Source organism: Nicotiana tabacum, chromosome 3, assembly GCF_000715075.1.
Source record: "Nicotiana tabacum cultivar K326 chromosome 3, ASM71507v2, whole genome shotgun sequence".
Classification (NCBI taxonomy): domain Eukaryota; kingdom Viridiplantae; phylum Streptophyta; class Magnoliopsida; order Solanales; family Solanaceae; genus Nicotiana; species Nicotiana tabacum.
Genome location: NC_134082.1, coordinates 213666329 through 213688421, shown reverse-complemented (window position 1 = coordinate 213688421; position 22093 = coordinate 213666329). Strand labels below are relative to the sequence as shown.

At 36.5% G+C, this 22093-nt stretch overlaps 2 protein-coding genes across 6 annotated transcripts; both read right to left on the bottom strand.

Moving 5' to 3' along the window:
- Window positions 1-3619: 3619 nt before the first annotated feature.
- Window positions 3620-5028, bottom strand: LOC107807196 (ribonucleoside-diphosphate reductase small chain-like). The gene has a single exon (XM_016631530.2). It carries the CDS (start codon window positions 4820-4822, stop codon window positions 3833-3835), a length of 990 nt encoding a protein of 329 aa, XP_016487016.1. The 5' UTR covers window positions 4823-5028; the 3' UTR covers window positions 3620-3832.
- Window positions 5029-5880: 852 nt separating this feature from the next.
- On the bottom strand, window positions 5881-21028 carry LOC107807195 (uncharacterized). 5 transcript variants are annotated; one of them, XR_012708165.1, is made up of 11 exons: window positions 20771-21027; window positions 20269-20384; window positions 19243-19296; window positions 19110-19134; window positions 18813-18935; window positions 18290-18456; window positions 18105-18174; window positions 17065-17163; window positions 14607-15422; window positions 7449-7526; window positions 6001-6357 (listed from the first exon to the last, which is right to left on the bottom strand). XR_012708165.1 is itself a non-coding variant. In XM_016631529.2 (9 exons), the coding sequence occupies exons 1-9, from the start codon at window positions 20969-20971 to the stop codon at window positions 6298-6300; spliced, it is 915 nt and encodes a 304-aa protein (XP_016487015.1). In that variant the 5' UTR covers window positions 20972-21026; the 3' UTR covers window positions 5881-6297. The 5 variants fall into 5 exon arrangements, 3 of the variants coding, with proteins under 3 accessions (XP_016487015.1, XP_075106677.1, XP_075106676.1); XR_001652839.2 differs by lacking the exon at window positions 14607-15422 and having other exon boundaries at window positions 5881-6357; XM_016631529.2 differs by lacking the exons at window positions 7449-7526; window positions 14607-15422 and having other exon boundaries at window positions 5881-6357; window positions 20771-21026.
- Window positions 21029-22093: the final 1065 nt, after the last annotated feature.

The window sequence follows — 22093 nt, the reverse complement described above, 5'->3', positions numbered from 1 at the left end:
TTATTAAATATAATGGAATTAATGCGTGAATGACTAATTATATAGAATTTTAACATTATAATCCTGTACCAATATGTTAAAAATATGTTATAATAATTTACTATCTTAATAAGTTTCTAATTGTCATAAATTAAATTATACATTGATCTAAGAATTGAGAATTAAATATGATAATGATACATGAAGAGGATCATGTTTCTCTTATGTCTATTATTTGATATTTTATAATATTTACATAATTTGATATTATTAAGGTTGATATAGGAGTGTATAATAAAGTTGATAAGGTTGACAAAATAAGTTATCCCAGTGTTAAAATTAACATCAAGATAACTTATACCTGGTTTGCTAACCAAACAGAGTATTAAGGTGATATTAAATTTTTATACCATCCTTATACGTTCTTATACCTCATACCAAACTACCCCTACTAGTGATAACTATGACGAGAAAACTATTTACGGATTATAACGAGATAACTTTTAATTTATGGGTAATAAAAGACTATAGTGTCAAAGAATTATGTCTCCGAAAAAGACGAGATAACTTTCAATCTGTTTATACGGAAAGTTTGATCTCTCCGAAATTGGGTCATTAAATTATGTCTGAAAATAATTATGGCTCTCATGTAAGATCGAGGCACCTTGTTCATGTTACAATATGTCATTCTTATATTTTTATCTACTGCTTTGAAACGCAGTGACTTTTGAAATTGCGTAATTGAGATACTTTCATTTTATAAAGTGTTGTTTGGTCATTCATGTATTAATTATGTTAGTAAATCAAGTTATCTTCTGGATGCACATCTATTCATTTTGTTAGTAACTCAAGCTTTCTACCTCGCGAGTAGGGCAGTGGCAGATCCAAAATTTAAATTCTATGGATTCATCTTTTAACGTTTTTAGTATTGAACCAATTATATTTTTAAAGTTATGGATTATATCTACTATCTTTGGAATTTTAGTGAATTTTAACATACCACGTCAAAAACTATAGGTTCAATTGAATACCCACCCCTGCTCAAGGGGCGGTCCCACCTTATAAGAAGAGAGTTTGCTTGAATCCGCTTCATGACTTCATACAACAAAATTAATTATTTTTATATGTGAATTTCATGTGAAAAGCATAAAGCCTTTATACAGTATCTACTTTGTTGCTTTTGAATATAGTTACTCCATATAAGATGAATATTGTTGCTCCCAAACGCACACGCAAATATATGTGGTCGACAAGTAATATAGAATTGTAAGTCCAGATATCGTATTTATAGGAACGTGTGATTAACTATCAACTAAATTAAACCAAACAATTAATCTATTCGAGCGAATTCTAACGTATGAATATTTAACTAAAGATAATCTAGAGTAGTAAACTAAGAAACAAAGGAAACAAATTGGCAAATTATAGAGACGAATTTAATGTGACTGAATATTCTAGAGCTATGGGTTAGCTAAACAATCCCATTGAGTTTTCCACTTAAATCATCTAATTAATTTATCTGGTTTATTGGTTGACAGGGTTAATATTGCTCGTAGTTTTCTCCCGAAGTACAACTCGCCTATTCAAGCTAATCTAATGCCTATATTCCTATGGAATTAGGATTAACAAGAACGCATTAATAATTCCCGTATAATAACCAAGCAAGGCGATTAGGTATATTCCTATCCTAACCGCGAAATCCCCCCCCCCCCAGAGTTAAGATTTTACTCTACTCAATCTTATATGCAATCTAGAATTACCTCTCCCGAGTTCAATCCTAGATTCGTAGATAGTATTCAATTGGTGATCAAGCAATCAAATAATTAAGCGCAAGATTGAATAAATAAATCAATATGATAAAATAATAAGAACAATCTGAGCTTCAAACTACAACGTTCATGTAGCACCCAAAACTCAAGAACTAATGGACTATGAAACTAAAAGAAGAAAAGATAAGAAAAACTAGTTCGAACCCTCCTCCAAAGCGTGGTGTGTGTTCCTCCACGTCTAAAGTGTGTCCTTAGGTCTCAGATCTGTCAAAAGTCCTCAAAATAACACTTTTATATGTATTTATACCAAGTAGGGTTGGGCCCAGAGAAAACACCTTCTCCCGCGCAAAATAGGACACTGGCTCTATAAATTTTGTACAGCCGCGTCGCACCCTGCGCCGCGCTAATGGAGTTTAACAGCAACCTCAACTTTTCGCATCAGGCAGCAGTTTTCACTGCTGCGCCGCCTTGCGGCGTCCCATGCGGCGCGACAGTGTAATTTTCTCAAAGTGAACTTATTTCGTCCTCTTTTAACATCCGGACTTGGTACACAACCTCCGAACACGATCTCGGCTTAATGTCTTGGACTTTTACTCAGACTTCAAAGCTCCAAATCACTTGAATTCATTCCATAACACCTACATAGATCGGAATCACTACTACAAGGCATAAAACACATATTTAGTGCAAAACACTAACGATTAAAGCTCAAACTCAATTAAAGTGCAGTAACTTAGAGTGTAATAAGCGACTAAAATACACAATTATAGCCTATCATCAAATATATTGGGGAAAATATTTAATTTGATGCTGGTATTAAGATGGTGAACATATGAAAGAGCTATGGAAGACTACTAAAACATTCTGAGACAATAACATTTTAATTAGATACTTGTCAAAAATGACTAATAAGAGTGCCATCTTGTTCAAAAGTGACCAAAAGAGTAGTATTTCTTTGGCTGGTTAATTGCTATCTGGAGTTCATAGGTACTTTGTTAATGGAAACAAAGAATCTGAACCAGCTTACTCATTATGTATTCGTGTCTTTGACCACTTTGTTGGAGTTTTCAGACTGCAACAACTGAGGAAAAACACTCGCTTTTATTCAAACTCATCATCAGTGGCTGCAACCACAACCACAAGTGGGATCTGGGGAAGGTAATATGTACACAATTTTTCCCCTACCCCTAGAAAGGCACAGAGGTTGTTTCCGATAGACCTCGACTAGAAAACGATTGAAAAAGAAAAGGTAATTCTAACAAGTAGGAAATAAGATCAAACCCAAGAATGCAGTCAAACTAAGTAATAATAATCATCTATGAATAAAAGATATTATAATAACACTAATGTTAGCAAACCAAGTAAACAAAGAGAAACGATCGACTACCTACAAACCTTCTACTCTACACTTTGACCTCCACCCCCTCTTGTCTACGGCCATATCCTCAAGACTTTTTAAAATTCACTGATCTATCAACCAAAGAAAAGATTGCACTTTCCGCTCTAAGATAATTAACAAACAACAAAAATCCAATTGTTTAATTAAAACATCTCATTCAAGTGAAAAGATTTTTTTCCTACCTATGAAATGAACTCAATGTAATCCAGGTACCACATTATAAGTAGTTGGTGAGTAAAACTATAATGAATCAAAGAACTGAAGAATGCAAACAAGTCAATAGTGGCCAGGTCCAATTTCAAGGAAAATCACTATATGAATTGAAGTCCATTTTTCACTATATGAATTGAAGTCCAGTTTTGTTCAGATAACTATTTGATTGTTTCTCAAAAATATCTAGAAAATGCTGCAACAATAAGTTCTGTCTATTACTATATCTCAAGCTCAAACGAGGACTGCTACAAAAGAAAACTGCAGTAAATGGAAAGCCATTTCATATACCTTAAAGGGGCTTTTTTCATACGAGGACAAAGAACAAACAACATTAATTCAAATTAATACACAACACTTGTGCTGATATTAAGCTTAACACACAAACTATATATGTGGATTCTTAAAAGAACAGCACAAACCTAACTCTACCATTGCAAAAAAAAAAAAAACGAACCAATAATAATACTAAAGTTTAGAAGTCTTCATCCAGCTTGAACTCATGAGTATCACCATTTCCATTCAAACTGGACATAACAGAAGCCTTCTGATACTCCCCAACTCTCTTCTCAAAGAAATTAGTCTTCCCTTGTAAACTAATCAGCTCCATCCAATCAAACGGATTCTGCGCATTGTACAGCTTATCATAACCCAAAGCATCCAACAATCTATCAGCCACGAATTCAATGTATTTGCTCATCAAATCTCCATTCATTCCCACCAGCGCACAAGGCAGCGCGTCACACACAAACTCCCTTTCTATCTCCACAGCATCTGCAACAATTCCCTTAACTCGTTCCTCAGTAAGCTTCGTCCTTAACAAACTATAAAGCAAACAAGCGAAATCACAGTGCAAACCTTCGTCCCTTGAAATTAACTCGTTCGAGAAAGTTAATCCAGGCATTAACCCCCGCTTTTTTAACCAGAATATAGCACAGAAGCTTCCAGAGAAAAAAATACCTTCCACACAAGCAAAGGCAACCAAACGCTCCGCAAATGTTTCGGAACCATCGATCCAACGTAGGGCCCACTTCGCCTTCTTCTCAACACAGGGGATAGTCTCAACTGCGCGGAATAATCTGCTTTTTTCGTCAGAGTCCTTGATGTACGACTCTAGAAGCAGACTGTACATCTCGGAGTGGATGTTTTCAATCGCGATTTGGAAGCCGTAGAAAGCACGCGCCTCGGCAACTTGGACTTCTTTCATGAACCTTCCGGCTAGGTTTTCTAAAACGATGCCGTCTGAGGCGGCGAAAAAGGCAAGGACGTGAGTGATGAAATGCCTTTCACCGGGGGTTAGGGTTTCCCAGTGACGGGTATCGGAAGATAAATCGACTTCTTCAGCAGTCCAGAAAGAGGCTAAGGCTTTTTTGTACATTTCCCAAATTTGTGGGTATTGAATTGGGAACATACAGAACCGATCTGGGCTTGAGGCCAGCAAAGGCTCTTCTGGAATTAGAGGCATTTTTGTTTTTTTCTTTCTGAAAATTGGATATATGGAAGATATTTTCTAGGGTTTTTGTAGAGATGAGTGGCTTGAGAAAGAATGGTGGGAATGATAAGATATATAAAGGCGGCAGCCAAAGAGGGATTAGGTTTGAATGAGAGGGTGAGAGCGCGATTTTTGAATTTTTTGAGGAGAAGCTTGCGGGAGAATTTTGATTTTTGTTAAAACTGTAAAAACAGCTTGCGGGAGAATGAATATAATCCAACTGGCTGAAGACTAATGGACCACAAATTTTTGAGTTTCAAATTTTGCCGCCACTATTTAGATATTTCAATATTCACTTTTCCTTTCTACGCAAATTATTACATGCGGGAAAAAGAAATTATTACTACAATTTACAACCGAATAAATTCTACGTTATTCCTGACGTGCTTGAATACGGGCCGTTGGTTTGTTTCTGTCATTGCTAACAGTTTGCATCTAGATTTCCAAGTACATTTTAAGATTTCACTGATAACCATTTGTGTCTGTGTGTATATCAGTAGCAGTATGCATCAGATCTTCCCATTACCATATTATGTTTGCCTGATAAAAATTAATTTTGTACTTTTAATTGTCACTTGTCAAGCATATTATTTAGCTAGTGGTTTACATATTGCCAACACTTCTCATTGGGACTTGGGAGCAGAACCTCCACAACAACCAAAAACTTCTCGTTCAAGCTTCATCAATTTGATTTACTTTATTCGTGGTCCCGAAACAATTTTGCTCATTTCTAGGCATGTACTCACTCCTGATCACAATAAATGTCCAATTTATTTTTTATTTTGGTTTAAAATAAGTGTCCAGCAATCAAGAAAGAATTCAATTTATTTTTACAAAATAACCCCTATGTACATATCTCTAAAAAGTTTTCTTACTCCTCACATTAAATGTTTAATTAGGGGTAATTTAGTCATAGTAGGTATTTTTGTATAGAATTTATTATTTTCTTAATGGGCGTGCTAAAAGCAAATTGGACACTTATTGTGAACCGGAGGGAGTAATTGATTGTAATAACAGTAAAAATTAAATCGTAGAGCCAATAACCAAATATTACTTTGAATAAAGATGGTTACCTTAATAATTTGTCTAATAACTAGAAAATACCAAATGATTAGGAACAGTTATCATCGAAGCCAAACAGACCGAGGACGTATAAACAGCGGTTTCCTCTTCACTAGATAACAACGAGAAATAATGTAGAGGCAGAGTGTTCTGGCACGACGAGGCGAAAACACAATAGAAAATAGAAATGACCGGGGAATGAATGAGTCGTGATCTACCACATTGAGTATTTACAACCAATGTACACTAATGAAAGACTGATGGACGATGATCCAGATTGAAAGGGATTCACTATCTTTATCTGTGTGCTGTACAAGAGCTCTGGCTTTAGGTAGTGGGATTTTAAGCAGCAGTCTTACTTAAACTGCGTCAATAATGGGATCTATTCAATTTCCATCCCGAGCAGAATCGTCGTCTTCTGCTATCATCCAAGGCTGCTTAGGACCCTGAGGGAACGTAAACAAGAAAAACAAAAAAAGGACCATAAAATGAATGCAAACATCACAGTTCAGAGAATTGACAGGAGAGGAGAGAAAAACATATTGATCCATAGTTAATCGCCTTACCAGATAATAGAACAACCATGCGTTCCATTATGAATACAACAATGAATGAGAAAACAAGAAGGCAGTCAGTAATTAACTACTTGCTGATCATTATTTTGAAGCAAAATCACTTTTTAAAGGGCACTATGTTATAAAATTTCATTAATTTTACTTCTCCAACAATGCATAAACTGCTATCTGACATCTCCCTTAAGCTTGTTGCAATGATGTTTGACATGATATGTGCCCTTGCTACTTCTCAATAGTTTCATGAACCTTGCACCTTCAGAATCGAACTCTACTATCCTGGCCAGTACTTAATTAAGCAGCTTTCTCATTTACAACATGATGAATCTCTACAATTGAGGCTCGTGACGCTCTTCTACCATCTCTCTTTGTAGCCAATCCAAGATTAGTTTTTTCTTGACAGTTGGTACCAGTTTAGTGTTTAAATTACCTAATAAATTTTGCTGTAGGTTGTCACCGCCTCTAAGAAACAAATTATGTACAGCACAAGGCCGGAAACATTCAACAGCTGAACATAAAAAAATTATGATGCTAGTGTGCATTTAAGGAATGTATTCCATATTTTAGAAAAAATAAATTACTTTCTTTGCCAAAACTAGCAAACCCCAACCACATATGGTGTCGACTATTTTCCAATTTTGTCGGATGATCATCCTCTTCGCTAAGAGTGGGAAGGGAATGTCATCTCTTTGGGAGCTTTGAGAGTATTTGGCTAAGCTTAAAAGCTGGTCAAACATAAGCATTTTTCGGCTTATCTACGTGTTAGTAAAATTAAAAGTACTTATAAACAAAAAAATAAGCCAAAAGCGATAAGTTGGTCTCCCTAACTTATTAAATTTCAGCTTATATGCATTTTAGATTTGACCAAAATATTTATTATTCTATCCCTAAAATACTTCTTTTAAAAAAAACTCCTCGCATAATTTCACTTTCTCCCAATTCTTCAAAACGTAAACATTCCGTACCTCTGCAATTCTCCAGACCAGATTTCCGTCAGCAATTTGAGGTAACAAAATTCACTTGTCTTGTGCATATTGTTGTACCTATGTCACGTGTATTAACTGTTAGCCTCAAGTAAGAGTTTCCTACTCTTAGTTGTATATTTTTATTGTAGGATTTTGGTTTTGTTTTCATATGTTCTCTTGTTTTTAATTGTTAATAATGGGGTCGTCCAAGATTGTTTGGTTGAAGTGAGCGCACAAAAACTTGCTACAGACTTATACAAGTTAAATCCAAATCACTATTATATACAAGAACCTTTGAACATGCAAAACTGCTTCATCTGCGAAGCAGATGGTATTCAATAGTGTGCATAGCAAAGATTAGATGTTTATAGACACTAAGAAGATACATACTAGTCAAATAACCAGTGTAAGAGACGAACCAGAGGAGTTTATCAAACACTCTTTGAGATTAAATTTGTGCATTTTAAATCTATGTTAGTAACTCCGTACCTAATACATGGATAACATACGCATTTGTAGACCCAAAAAAGGATAAAGAAACTACTACTAATTGTATAAGAGAATACATTCACAGTTTAAGGCAGTTAGTCTCATATATAATTTGATTGCTATATTTCCTTCCATTAATTATTGGTTAGCTGCTAGAAGTTTAAGGCAGTTGGTCTTATCACAATATTGAATATAATTTCTACTTCAAAATTATGTGACATACAAAAATAAGAAGACGTTCTTTTGAACTTTGATTATTTTGATTTGTGCTACGTTTATAGCTAAATCTTGTAATCTCTTCATATTGTTAACATTCAATTATGGCAGAAAATATTTTTCGAAAACATAATGCTAAGTGGGACGAATATGCACACATTAAATTCATTGAATTATGTGAGCAAGAAGTTAGAATTGGAAATAGGCACACTTACTTGTCTAAAGATGGAGAGAAGAATATGGTAATTGAGTTCAATAAGAAGACGGGATTACAATATAATAAAAAACAAATGAAAAATCATTGGGATCACATGAAAGCCGAGTGGACTCTATTTAAGAAGCTCATGAGAGGTGTAAGACAGGTTTAGGATGGAGGATCCCACAAGAAAAATAATTATTGCAGATGATGATTGGTGGGAGCAAAAAATTAAGGTACATTGCTTGCCCTTTTCTATAATTATTTCACAACTCTTTCAACTGTTAGTTTCATTTGTTTACTTAGAGTAATTTTATATTCTTTTTTACAGGAGAATTTTAAATACAAAAAATTTAGGAACAAAGACCTTTTGTTGATATGGTTTCGTTACGATGCTATATTTACCGATATCATTCCCACCGGAGAGAGAGCACGTGCAGCAAATCAAGAACAAGACTCTGAAGTTGGGTTAGAATAACATGATGATGGAACACAAATGATGTTTATGATAGTGACATAGAACAATGGAATGATGAAAGAAGCGAGGAAAGTCACGACTTGCAGAATATGGATTCAATTACGTTTCATGAGCCATCACTTTGAAAGCGAAAGTCAATAGAACAATGGAATGATGAAAGAAGCGAGGAAAGTCACGACTTGCAGAATATGGATTCAATTACGTTTCATGAGCCATCACTTTAAAAGCGAAAGTCAATAGATGGCAGTGGCAGTAACAAGTCAAGTGAAAAAGCGCAAGACAAAAAATAATTCATTTATCGCTTAAAGAGGAGATACACATTCTAATTCAGTTCATGTCTAACAAAAGCACATCTAAATCTTCAGAGCCCACCATTGAGAAGTGCATGGACATTTTAGAAAATATATTCTTGGAGGCAGTGATATTTTTAATTGTGATGTGAACTTGTTGACACAGAAAGAGAGGTGACATGCATTTTTCAGGTTGTCTACGGACAAAGTTAGGAAATCTTGGTTTTAAGTATAACCATCGACGATCCTTCGTGTTGAACAATCCATCTAATCTAATCTGAGAAGTTGTTGATGATGCCTTACCCATATTACATTAGCATTAGACATTATTTAACTTGCTCTTTAAACTATGTGTGGAAGGTTATATTATCTTTATGTTTCGTTTCCTGTTTAGACATAATGTTGGTATAATCATTTCTTGTTTAGACATTATGTATTTTATCTTAATAGTCACTATACTATTTACTTTGAAGTTAGCATTTGTCATTTTTAATTCATAACAGTTTGTGTGTCTGTTTCATTTCAGTTTAATGGCATGCCGGAATGTTAGCAATTTGATATCTGGTCATCCAAATGACTTGTTAAATGACGAATATGAAGAAGAGGAAAGTCAAGAAAATAAGGAATGGATGGCACTACACCAAATAGCATGTAAGAGTATATTGATATATTATGAGAAATACATTTGCAAGGAACCATGTCGTACATCTAGACGCATTGGGAATATATTTACCCAAGAGATATTACATGGAAATGAGACTCAGTGTTATGAAAATTTTCGATTGAGGAAGTCGGTATTTCTTGATTTAAGCAAAGATCTAACTGATAAATATGGTCTTAAACCCACGCGTGGGATGTCTGTATATGAGGAGTTAGGGATGTTCTTGATGATTTGTGCACATGGTGCCGGGAATCGATTGGTACAAGAGATTTTTCAACATTAAGGAAAAATAATTCATTGGCATTTTCATAGTGTTCTAAAGGCCATTGGTAAGCTCTCAAGAGACATAATTCAACCACATCCAAGTTATAATGATGGTGCGGGATATCACGAGCCATGTAACTAACGGTATCTCCCTTCTTTAAAGTAAGTGCATTTCTTAACCAATTACATTATAACTCAAAAACTTATCCGGTGTAAACTTACATTTAGTTTATGCATGTATAAATTTTTAGGATTATATTGGAGCACTTGATGGCATACATGTGAAAGCAAGATTGCCTCAAGGTCAAGAGATACCATACATTGGGCGTAAAGGTTACCCTACTCAAAATATTCTTGATGTTGTCGACTTTAATATGTGTTTTACATTTGCCTGGACTCGGTGGGAAGGAGCAGCTCATGATAATCGTATATTTGGTGAGGCACTTCGTAGACTCGAACTAAACATTCCACATCCATTTAGGGACAAATATTATCTTGTTGATACAAGATATTAACACATGAAGGGATATATGGCTCCATACAAAGGGGATAATGTGAGATACCACCTTGCAGAATTTCGTAGAGGTGCGACCACTGGCGGATGCAGTATAGAACCATCGGGTTCAACTGAACCCAATACTTTTAACGGGGAGCATAAATTTATGTATAAAAAATCAGTAAAATTGCAATAAATAGTACATATGAACCCATAACTTTAAATGCTGAACCCATACATCTAAAATCCTAGATCCGCCTTTGGGTGCGATACGACAATTGCGAGCACCAAATGGACATAAAGAAATGTTCAATTATTTGTTCTTCTTGCAGAAACATTGTAGAGTGAAAATTTGGGGTATGGAAAGCAAGGTGGTCTACTTTGCTTGATATGTCTTTCTATTATATTGACACTCAAAGAGACATAGTATTGGCTACTGTTAGCGGAAACGTAAAAGAAAGAACACAAGATTTAACGTGGTTCGGATCAAAATAATCCTACGTCCACCAGAGAACAATTGTCCTTTTAATATTAACAAAGGAAGGGGAGATTTCCCAATTACACTTAAGAGAATTTCTCTCTTAACTCTCTACTCACTACAATGTATTGTATTATTTTGGGATAATTTCTACAAGTGAAGGAGTGCATCTATTTATAGAGGTAAAGACCTCCTCTTGATGTCATTGGTAACATCAAACTACCTCCTCTTGATGTCATGGGTGACATCAAAGGAGGAAGCTTCCTCCTAGCATCCACACTAACTCTTTCCACCAACTCTTCCAATTGGCATGCCATTGTTGACTAAACATAAACCAATATTTTCAGCATGCCATTGTTAACTAAACATAAACCAACATTTTCAATCTCCACCTTGGTTTGCGTTTCGAGCGTGTGAACAACTCTGGCCAAAACTTCTAAGCTTACTGGGCAACCCCGTTGTAAGAAACAAGAAGAATCAAACCATTGTTGAACATACCACCTCCACCTAGCAACTGTTCTCTTCGGAGTTGCATCAGTTGATGCACACCCCCGCCAAGTCCTTGCAGTGTGCAAACTTAGCGAGCGAGACTATCTTGGTCAACATGTCTGCAGCATTATCGTCTGTGATAACCTTCACGACCTTGATAGTTCCCTCATCAATAACATCTCGAATAAAATGAAATCTGACATCAATGTGTTTAGTGCGCTCATGAAATCTCTGATTTTTCATTAGATGAATAGCACTCTGACTATCACATCTAAGAGTTGATTCCAGCTGAACCAAACTCAATTCCGCTACTAAACTTTTCAACCAGATAGCTTTCATTTACCGCCTCCGCTGCTGCCATGTATTCTGCTTCTGTCGTAGACAAAGCGACAATCGACTGCAAAGTCGACTTCCAACTGACGGCACTGCCAACGAGGGTAAAGATGTATCCAGTTGTGGACCTTCTTCTGTCAAGATCTCCTGCATAGTCAGAATCCACATAACCGAGAATTGAAATACCTGTACCACTTTTTCGAAAGGTAAGACCAACACCAGAAGCTTCTTTGAGATATCTCAATATCCACTTGACAGTTTCCCAATGCCTCTTTCCTGGGTTGGACATGTATCTACTTACCACACTTACAGATTGAGCAATATCTGGACGTGTGCATACCATAGCATACATAATACTACCAACTGCAAGGCTTGCACGTTGGCATATTGAATCTCTCGAGAACCCTTTCAATATACCTCTTCTGAGAAAGATGTACAACATCGTCTTCTCTTGAAATCTCCATACCAAGGATTTTCTTTGCAGCTCCTAAATCCTTCATGTCAAATTCCTTACTCAATAGTTTCTTCAAAGCATTTATCTCTGTAATGTTGTTAGCAGCAATAAGCATATCATCAACATACAACAGTAAATAAATCATTGAGTTACCAGACATCTTCTTGTGATACACACAACTATCAAATGCACTCCTTGAGAATTCATGTGTAGTCATGAATGCATCAAACCTCTTGTACCACTGTCTAGGGGATTGCTTCAAACCATACAAAGACTTCTTTAGTTGGCATACGTGATCTTCTTTTCCCTCAGCTAGGAAACCTTCAGGTTGATCCATATAGATTGTCTCTTCTAGATCACCGTGTAAGAAAGCAGTTTTGACATCAAGCTGTTGAAGCTCCAAGTCAAATTGTGCAACCAATGCTAGTAGCACGCGAATTGAGCTATGCTTCACGACCGGAGAGAAAATCTCATTGTAGTCAATTCCCTCCTTTTGGCTGAAACCTTTTGCAACCAATCTCGCCTTGAACCTAGCATCTTCCACTTCAGGAATTCCCTCTTTCTTTCGGTAGACCCACTTGCATCCAACTGTCCTCTTCCCCTTTTGTCTTTTCACTAAGACCCATGTCTGATTCTTGTGAAGAGACTCCATCTCTTCAGTCATGGCTAACCGCCATTGTGCGGCATCCTTGCAAGAAGTTGCTTCAATATACGAGGAGGGCTCCAGATCTTTAATCTCTTCTTGTGCAGCTACGAACGCATATGCAATCAAGTTTGCTTGATTTATAAGGCGTTCCGGTTCTCGTGTCTGCCTCTTCTCCCTCCCCTTCGCAATTGTGTATGGTTCATTGACAGCAAGTTCTTCAACGCCTACATCTTCTGACTCATCTTTAACCTGAGTCTCTTGATCCTTTTCCTTGGCAAGCTCCACCGGAAGCTCCACCTGCTCGTTGTTCTTGTTTCCTGAAAGCTCCACGGAAACTTTACGGGGATCAAGTATAGAGGATTCATCGAAGGTGACATCTCTACTAACTATAAATTTGAGTAAAGACAAACACCAAAGTTTGTACCCTTTTACTCCATCCACATACCCTACGAATATGGCCTTCTTAGCCCTTGGTTCAAGCTTTCCTTCATTAACGTGATAATAAGCTGGACACCCAAATACTCGTAAGTATGAATAGTTAGAGGGTTCACCTGACCATACCTCATTCGGAGTCTTAAAGTCAATTGCCGATGCTGGAGATCGATTGACAATATGAGCAGCAGTGTGAACTGCTTCAGCCCAAAATACTTTGGACATTTTGGCTTGTAGGAGCATACAACGAGCCTTTTCAAGAAGAGTTCTGTTCATTCTCTCGGCAACTCCATTCTGTTGTGGGGTATGCCTGACAGTCCTATGTCTTGAGATCCCATGAACCTTGCAGAATTCATTAAACTCTTCATTGCAAAACTCCAAGCCATTGTCTGTGCGAAAATACTTGATTTTCCGCTCCATTTGATTTTCAACCAAAATCTTCCACTCTTTAAATGCTTCAAAAGCATCACTTTTTGCCTTCAAAAAATACACCCAAACCTTTCGTGAGAAATCATCAATAAAAATGAGAAGATACCTCTTTCCGCCCTTCGATGGAAGTCTAGAAGGACCCCATAAATCTGAATGGATGTAGTCTAGCACTCCTCTTGTCTTGTGTTTGCCAGTGCTGAAGCTGACCTTCTTCTGCTTCCCTAGAACGCAGTGCTCACAGAAGTCAAGCGTGTTGATCTTCTCACCTTCCAAAAGTTTACGATTGCTTAACATCTCCAGTCCACGTGCGCTCATATGACCCAGTCTCATGTGCCATAGTCTTGCCTTGTCATCATTAGATAACTGCACTGTAGATGCATTTGCAGAGCCAACAATGGTGCTTCCGGCCAATGTGTAAAGGTCGTTCTCCAGCTTGCCTTTCAGCATGACTAAAGAACCTTTAGTCACCTTCATAGTTCCTGCTTCGCTCATGTACCTGTAGCCTTGTTCATCCAGAGTACCCAAGGAGATCAAATTCTTCTTCAGATCAGGAACATGACGGACTTGTGTAATAGTCCTCACGATTCCATCATGGCAGCGAACTCGAACTGAGCCAATGCCAACTATTGCACAAGTTGCATTATTGCCCATTACTACGGTTCCTCCACTTTTCTCGTAGCTGCTAAACCAGTCTTTTCGGAACGTCATATGCAGAGTACAAGCAGAGTCTAACACCCATTTGTTTTCATAACTACTATTATTATTACACGATGTTGTTAGTACATAATCATTATCAAAATTATGTACCTGTTCAACTGTAGATGCACTCGCCTTTTCCTTGGACTTTGACATTGGGCAATCTCGTTCAAAGTGCCCCTTCTTGCCACAACCCCAACACTCTGTATTCTTCTTGTTCACACGAGACTTTGATCTATGCTTTGATTTGGTCTTTCCCTGTTGGCTAGTCCGTCCTCTTACAAAGAGGCCACTTGCCTGGTCATCTCTATCTCCTTCAATGTGCCTCCGCACATCACTAGAGTTAAGTGTCTGCCGCACTTGCTCAAGCTTGATAGGCTCATTGCTATACATCATTGAATTCTCAATATCACGATATCCTGAAGTCAATGAAAATAGCAAAGCACATGCAAGCGTCTCCTCCTCCCTTTTAATTCCTGCAATCTGTAAGTCCATGACAAGTTTATTAAACGCATCTAAATGATCTTGTAACGAAGTACCTGACCCCATCTTAAATGTGTGAAGACGCCGTTGTAACAACATTCTTGTTGTCACTGATCGGTCTTGGTATAGCCCTTCTAGCTTTTCCCACAACTGTTTGGCCGTCTCTTCGGTACCCGTACTCACTTCACAAAGCACGTTAGGTGCAAGGGATAGTTGGATTGCACTCAATGCATCCCCTTCAATCTTCTCCTTGTCGGGAGCTGATATATCCGTAGGATACTTTCCGTCAATAGCATGGATTGAACCTTCCCTCCGCAGTAACGCCATCATCTGGATCTTCCAGATATTGAAGTTGTTGCGTCCATTGAATCTATCAATTTCAAACTTCATGGAACTCATATTTGCTTGTTCTTTCTCCTTGGATCGTTAAAGAATCCTGTCGCTCTGATACCAATTGTTAGCGGAAACGTAAAAGAAAGAACACAAGATTTAACGTGGTTCGGATCAAAATAATCTTACGTCCACCAGAGAACAATTGCCCTTTTAATATTAACAAAGGAAGGGGAGATTTCCCAATTACACTTAAGAGAATTTCTCTCTTAACTCTCTACTCACTACAATGTATTGTATTATTTTGGGATAATTTCTACAAGTGAAGGAGTGCATCTATTTATAGAGGTAAAGACCTCCTCTTGATGTCATTGGTGACATCAAAGGAGGAAGTTTCCTCCTAGCATCCACACCAACTCTTTCCACCAACTCTTCCAATTGGCATGTCATTGTTGACTAAACATAAACCAATATTTTCAGCATGCCATTGTTAACTAAACATAAACCAACATTTTCAGCTACAATAGTAATTCACAATTACATTAGAAAGAAATGTAAGGTGGATAATGCATTGCAAGAAGCTGAGAATGAGAGATATGTGCCACTTGTTGATCCTGATGTTGGAAGAAGAGTCAACATTGCAAATGTAGAAAATGTAGAAAATCAAGGAGATAATAATATTTGGAGGGCAATTCGTGAACTGATTGCTCAAGATATTTATGATAGTTGAATGTTTTAATTTAATTTACCACAAACAATACACATTAAGTGCTTGTTTCTTCTCTACAAATGCTTTGTGCATTATTTAAGTTTTTTTTCTGAACTTCTGTTAATTTATACTCCCACCATTCTAATTTATATGAGACTCTTTAACTGGGCACGAAGTTTAATAAAGAAAATAAAAACTTTTAATAAAAACTTCTCATCAAGGGTAGAAAGAAGTTTAAGTTATATTGTTTCTATATTTAGAAAATGATCATTCTTATTGGATGGACAAAATAGAAATTAGGTGAACATAAATTGGAACAGAGAGAGTAATAATTATCATTTTGTAGCTTATGACTTATACTAATCATATCATAAATTATATTTATAAAAAAATATCTAATCATTTTTGTATTTAAAATAACATGATAAATAGATTATTTTGTACTTGAATCTATCTAGAATCTAAAATTTTGAAGAAAATGACAGTCTTTAGTAGCGTAAATAGTTATAAGGTCATTTAAGTCATTTTAACCAAAAAAAGAGCTTATCAGCACTTTTTAACCAAACACTTCGGTTGCTTATTATTAATTTCAGCACTTTTATCCAAACACGGAATTGCTTATTTATTAAATCAACTTCAACACTTAAAAGTGTTTTTTAGCACCTGATGCTTATCAGCTATTTTAAATCAGCTAAATCAAGCGGGCTCTTTGTCTAATTCAAACATTCTTGATGTGTTACCAAACTCTCATACAGCATAGAAAACCAACCGAGTGCAGTTGTCATTGATAAAGGTGCTTATGCAGCTATAGGGCAGTAAGGTTTTCTCATTATAAAGGACTACCAGGTTATCCGTTATACGACTCCAATTTGACACATTGTTCACGCATATGCACTCAGAATCAGCCACAAGTTCCGCCACTCTACTTTCCTAATATGAATAGGTGGCAAACTGCTAGCTAGGTTTCAATATTCTAAAATTTAAGAAACATATGAGATCATGTAGTACACAGGGCTAAGGCATCAGGTCCAGGAACCACTAGTTTACCTTTCCCTGCCGTATAAGACGAGGAGAACTTGCAGTCATATCTACTACAGTAGATGGATCAGCCACTCGAAGACCAGCATCAACAACAAAATCAAGTCCCTAATATCATCAAAGAAGAAAGAAAGAGAAATTCAATCCATTTAAAAGATTACAACCAAAAGAGATCACAAGAGGACAGGGTACTGACCAACCAAAACCTTTTCTAATGAGCCAGAAAATGTAAGAAACCAAAATATAGACATAGAGCTCCATGCAAAGGAAAAAACATAAGCAAGAAATGGAGCAGAATTTTACGAAGTAAACATATCCAACTCGCAAGCTGCAGCAATCATAGATTCATAAAGGGGCGGCTCGAACACATGTGTGGCCTAAAGCCAAAGTTTAATGTGATGCCTAAATTTTTAAAATAAAGTTATGATATATATATATTTTCATTTGACGTCTATTTTTCTATCTTTTCGTGATGCAAAGTTGTTAATAATTTTTTTATAATCGATTTCCTCTAAAATTCCTTTTCAATTGATAATATAGCCAACCCCTTTAATCTATCTTGAGATATTGTTAATCCCAGGTAAGATTTTATCACTTATAATCTTGAAAACTTCTTTTCTTTGAGGCAACTGTTCTAGAAAAACTCTACTTTTGTATGAAAAGTACTAAATATTATTTTTTTTAAATACTTTAAACCTATTATTTCTAAATTGGGGCCCCCAAAAGGCAAACGCCTTACTTGAAACAACGTTAGAGCCGGCCCTGGATGCATATAACACACAAGGGAAATATAAAATCCGTAGCTCAGAGCAGAATGGAATGAACGAGATCCTGCTTAGCATTCACAGTCAAGGGTGAGGAGTTTGTCAAAGTAAGCTGATAGATGAACAGTCGCACACAACCGTCACCATTATGATGGAGCATACACCTCTGATAGTATTGCTCCAGAAACAATACTTAGTCTGTTCCTCTCTATTTCTAAATTTAAAGAAAGAGAGCAAGTAAAGAGAAACAGCCTAAACCAGCTGAATTCATTGGCGGAATAGTACCTCTGGACCATATACATCAGCTATAATGACAGGATCCAGTATCCACTCGTTTTCCTCTGGTGACTTGACACTGAACCATTACGTGATAAATAAATCAGGATTACTATCAGTAGGTATGTCAGTCAAAAATAAAGCAGCAGCTACTGTGCAAAAATCAGTCCACTCGTTTACCTATGCTAGCATACCTTGTGGAAATAAGAGGTCCATCCATCTTTTCTAAGATTGCTTGACAGACAGGATCATCAGGTATACGAACACCAACATTTTTCCTTGAAATGTATCTGGATGCAGCAGTCCCATACCTCGTGCATTGTTTTGGTAGTTGTTTGCTAGCAGTTAAGATGAAAGTGTACTGCCACATAGGCAATTAACAGTGCACTATCAGTTTCAAGAAGTTTACAGGTCTAGCCAGACTTGGGTACCCAAAATGTCAAATGCTGATGACTCAAAACCGCCAACCCCCACGGTAAGGATTAAAAGGAAAAAGATCTTTATATGAAGATTTTAAAATCTGCATGAAGTAAGGTGACGACCGACAAGTAGTTGAACTAATAAAAGTAATACTCAGACTCACATAGTAAAACCTGATGATAATATAATCTCTAGGAAGAGAATGTAGACTTCCTACATTCTCAAATGCACATGCCGGAAAATTTATTAACAATTTACACTGCATGTCTCTACCAAAAACATGTTATGCATACTTACAGGACCGGGCAGGAAATGCTTGACTGCTCGAAAAATGTCTGTAAGACCTTGGCCATTACCACTAGGAAATCCTGTTGTATATGTATCTATGTCCCGGAAGGATCGACATATGATACTAAGGGGCTGCAAAAACCACAGAAGAACGTAAAGAAGACAACATAAATTTACAGTGCAAGTGACAAATATGGAGAAAACACAGGCAGGGCAGGAAACGATAAAATCAATTTTATCAGCTCCAGCATCCACTAGGTTGCTTTATCGTTTTGACAATAAGTTCAGCAACATCAATGCACTTGCCTTTGAAGGTTCTATCTCTTTTATTCTGGCCAAAATTAACAAAAGAAGAATAAATGGAAACTGACATCAAGGGACTCAAGAAAGACATGTAAAGCATGACTTTATAGTAACAGAGAGGTATAAGATATTTTACCTGCGAAGACGTTCAATGGCTGAATGACTGCTCAGGTCACAAACCATTGCGTACCTAGATGAAAAGACATCAAATTTTAGAATATAAGAAGACTGTGATCGAGGATTAAAGCACACTTGGTAACCAAATTTATACTAAGAGTCATGTTTAACTTGGAATCCATTAAGCCATAGGTCCGCACCTTTTCTTATTTTCGGAGATGATTGATCCTAAGTGATAATGGAGATACTACAACTAATTGAGCATGTAAAGTGCCCATATCGTCTAGAGGATGGTGCTTGATACAGTAATGGAATCACAAAAGTTTAGTAAAGCATGATTTACAGCCTAAATTTTGAGTGCTCGGATATCCTTGGAATAGCTTTGTGCAGTGCATCTATTTTATTCTCCATGTTATAGAGAAAAAAAGATGATTGCGTTTTTTTCCCCTAGCAGACTGAAATCAACCTCCCTCTATTTAATCTCACAACAACATTGCACTATTGGATATAGATGTTCCAAAACTATCAATAAAGCCTCGATCCATTTGAGTGGCGTAGGCTTGATGCCAAGCAAGTCTATGATCTTCTAAACCCTAAAAGTCGGGCTTCAATTGTTGAGGGAAAGAATAAAAAGGTTTTTATGACTTAGTTTCCTATGAAAGTAGAACCCAAAAAAAAGAGGGACAGTGTTATGCATGTCAACAGTTGTATTAGCATTTTCATTATACATAACCCAACCAGAAGTTGAACCAATTATGACATGCACAGTACAACAACAACAACAACAAACAAACTCAGGGCAATCCCACATGTGGGGTATGGGGAGTGTGTACACAAATCTTACCCCTACCTTATGAAAGAAGAGAGATTGTTTCCAATAGACACTCGGCTCAAGAACAGTGACAAGGACACAATAAACCAAGATTAACAAAGGCAAGGAAATAAGATAAAAGAAACAAATAGTGAGAAAAATAAGAATGAGTGTAGTGGCATGTCCGTCTGTTCAGGTTTAAACACAAACTAAAGAGTGAGAAATAGAACGTACAAAGTGTCAGTGGGAATCACTCCAACAGCTCCTCCTTTAAGAAGTTCAACAACTGGATCCAACTTCCACGAGTCTGATCCTATTGGATCAACTTGAACATACAGCAATCCATCTTCCTACCACGTTCCAAGGTATTAATACAAAATAAATAAGAGCAGTAATTCATTTATCAAACATCTCATCAAAATTTTGAGCTTCGGCTGCAAACAAAATAGGAAGCACCAAAAATGCAGCTCGAAACTGAAACCATCTTCTTACCACCGCGTTCCAAAGTATTAATAAAAATAAATAAAGCAGTAATTCATTTATCGAACGGCTCATCAAAATTCTGAAATTCTGCTTCAAAACAAAATAGGAAGCACCATAACTGCAGCTCGAAACTGAATGATTATACAGAGTTGCAGTTTGCAATTAAAATTTTCATGCGCTTGGCCAAATTTCCGGGAAACATACTATGAACAAATACGTAAAATAAAATTGATTTAGGATGAGAGATACAAACCTTAGTAAAGCGAGGAGCCGAGTATTTGAGACGTTTAGGACTTCGCTTAACAACAGCCAACGGTTGGAATCGCCGGGTTTGCGGAGGAGCAGCACCGTGGAACGACACGCGAGTGGGGACTGAACACAGAGAGCGGCGGAAAGTGAGAGGAACTGCTCCGGCAACTCCCCAGTGTCCTTGTGCTCTAGCTTCCAACAACATCTCTTCCACTCCCAAAATGATCCTTTCCAGAATGAGACAGAAAACTGAAGAAAGTGGGCTTTTATCTCGTTAGCTACTGGGAAGCAATATAACGACGTCGCTGTGAATAAATGGATAAATCATGTACTATCGAGTAGGGGTGTCAATGCATATTCGAAAACCGACTAAACGGACCGAACCGTACCGCACCGAACTGATTTTTAAGTTTCCTTTTAAGAAATTGTAGGTTTTTATATAAATCTATAACCGCACCGATAATTAGGATAGGTTTTTATTTTATAAAAATAAACCGAAAAAATACCGAACCGTACCGAATAAATTTTACACGTGAAAAATATATTTATTTGGTAAGTTTAAAAATAATAATGCACTAAATTTTCTTTCGGCCTTGGAATTATGAAAACTATTACGAGCCACAAAGTAATAGTTCCTAAACTCAAAATACTAATTCTTAAAACCTATTATGTTACTTCTACTTAAACTAAGTTATTTCAAGTATCTTTATTAGCAAGGCACAAAGTATTTTATTGATTATAGGTAGCGAACTACGATGTATTGAATATGTTTCCTTTCATATAATTTAGATTTATCTTTTTGAATATTTTATCTTCTATAGACTTTATTCTTGAGTCTCATCTTGGTATATCTTTCAACTCGTGTGATTTATATTTTCTTTGTCTTTGTTTGATTTCTTTTACGTTGTTGTAGAATAGTTGATGGATCTATATTCTAACCATCTCTTTTTTAATTCATCACCCTTTAAACAGTAAAAATGTCTAGAAAATTTTGCTAAATCCTATAAAAACGTATGTTATTGCATTCTATTTCTACTAGTAAATTTTATATGATATTTAAAAAAATACCGAAAATTAATCGAACCGTACTGATACCGAAGAGAAACCGATATGATTGAGACGGTTTCGAAAAGTTTAATTTTGGTTATAAATAATAGAATAACCGAAAAAATGATATGGTACAAATTTTATGAAATAACCGTCCGAACCGAACCATTAACGCCCCTACTGTCGACTACAGGCAATTTTCTCTAATTTCCTGATGAGTTTTGACATATTATTTTGAGAAAACTTTCGAAAATTCTTTATTCATTTAGGAATAAACTAT

What these genes read in the sequence shown, in the direction of transcription:
- LOC107807196 (XM_016631530.2), bottom strand. Translation starts at nt 4,822, where the DNA reads ATGCCTCTAATTCCAGAAGAGCCTTTGCTGGCCTCAAGCCCAGATCGG.
- LOC107807195 (XM_016631529.2), bottom strand. Translation starts at nt 20,971, where the DNA reads ATGTTGTTGGAAGCTAGAGCACAAGGACACTGGGGAGTTGCCGGAGCA. An exon ending in CTGATGTATATGGTCCAGAG is followed by an intron (nt 17,164 to 18,104) that starts GTACTATTCCGC and finishes TGATGATATTAG; the next exon opens with GGACTTGATTTTGTTGTTGA. An exon ending in GTCTTATACGGCAGGGAAAG is followed by an intron (nt 6,358 to 17,064) that starts GTAAACTAGTGG and finishes ACGTTCCCTCAG; the next exon opens with GGTCCTAAGCAGCCTTGGAT.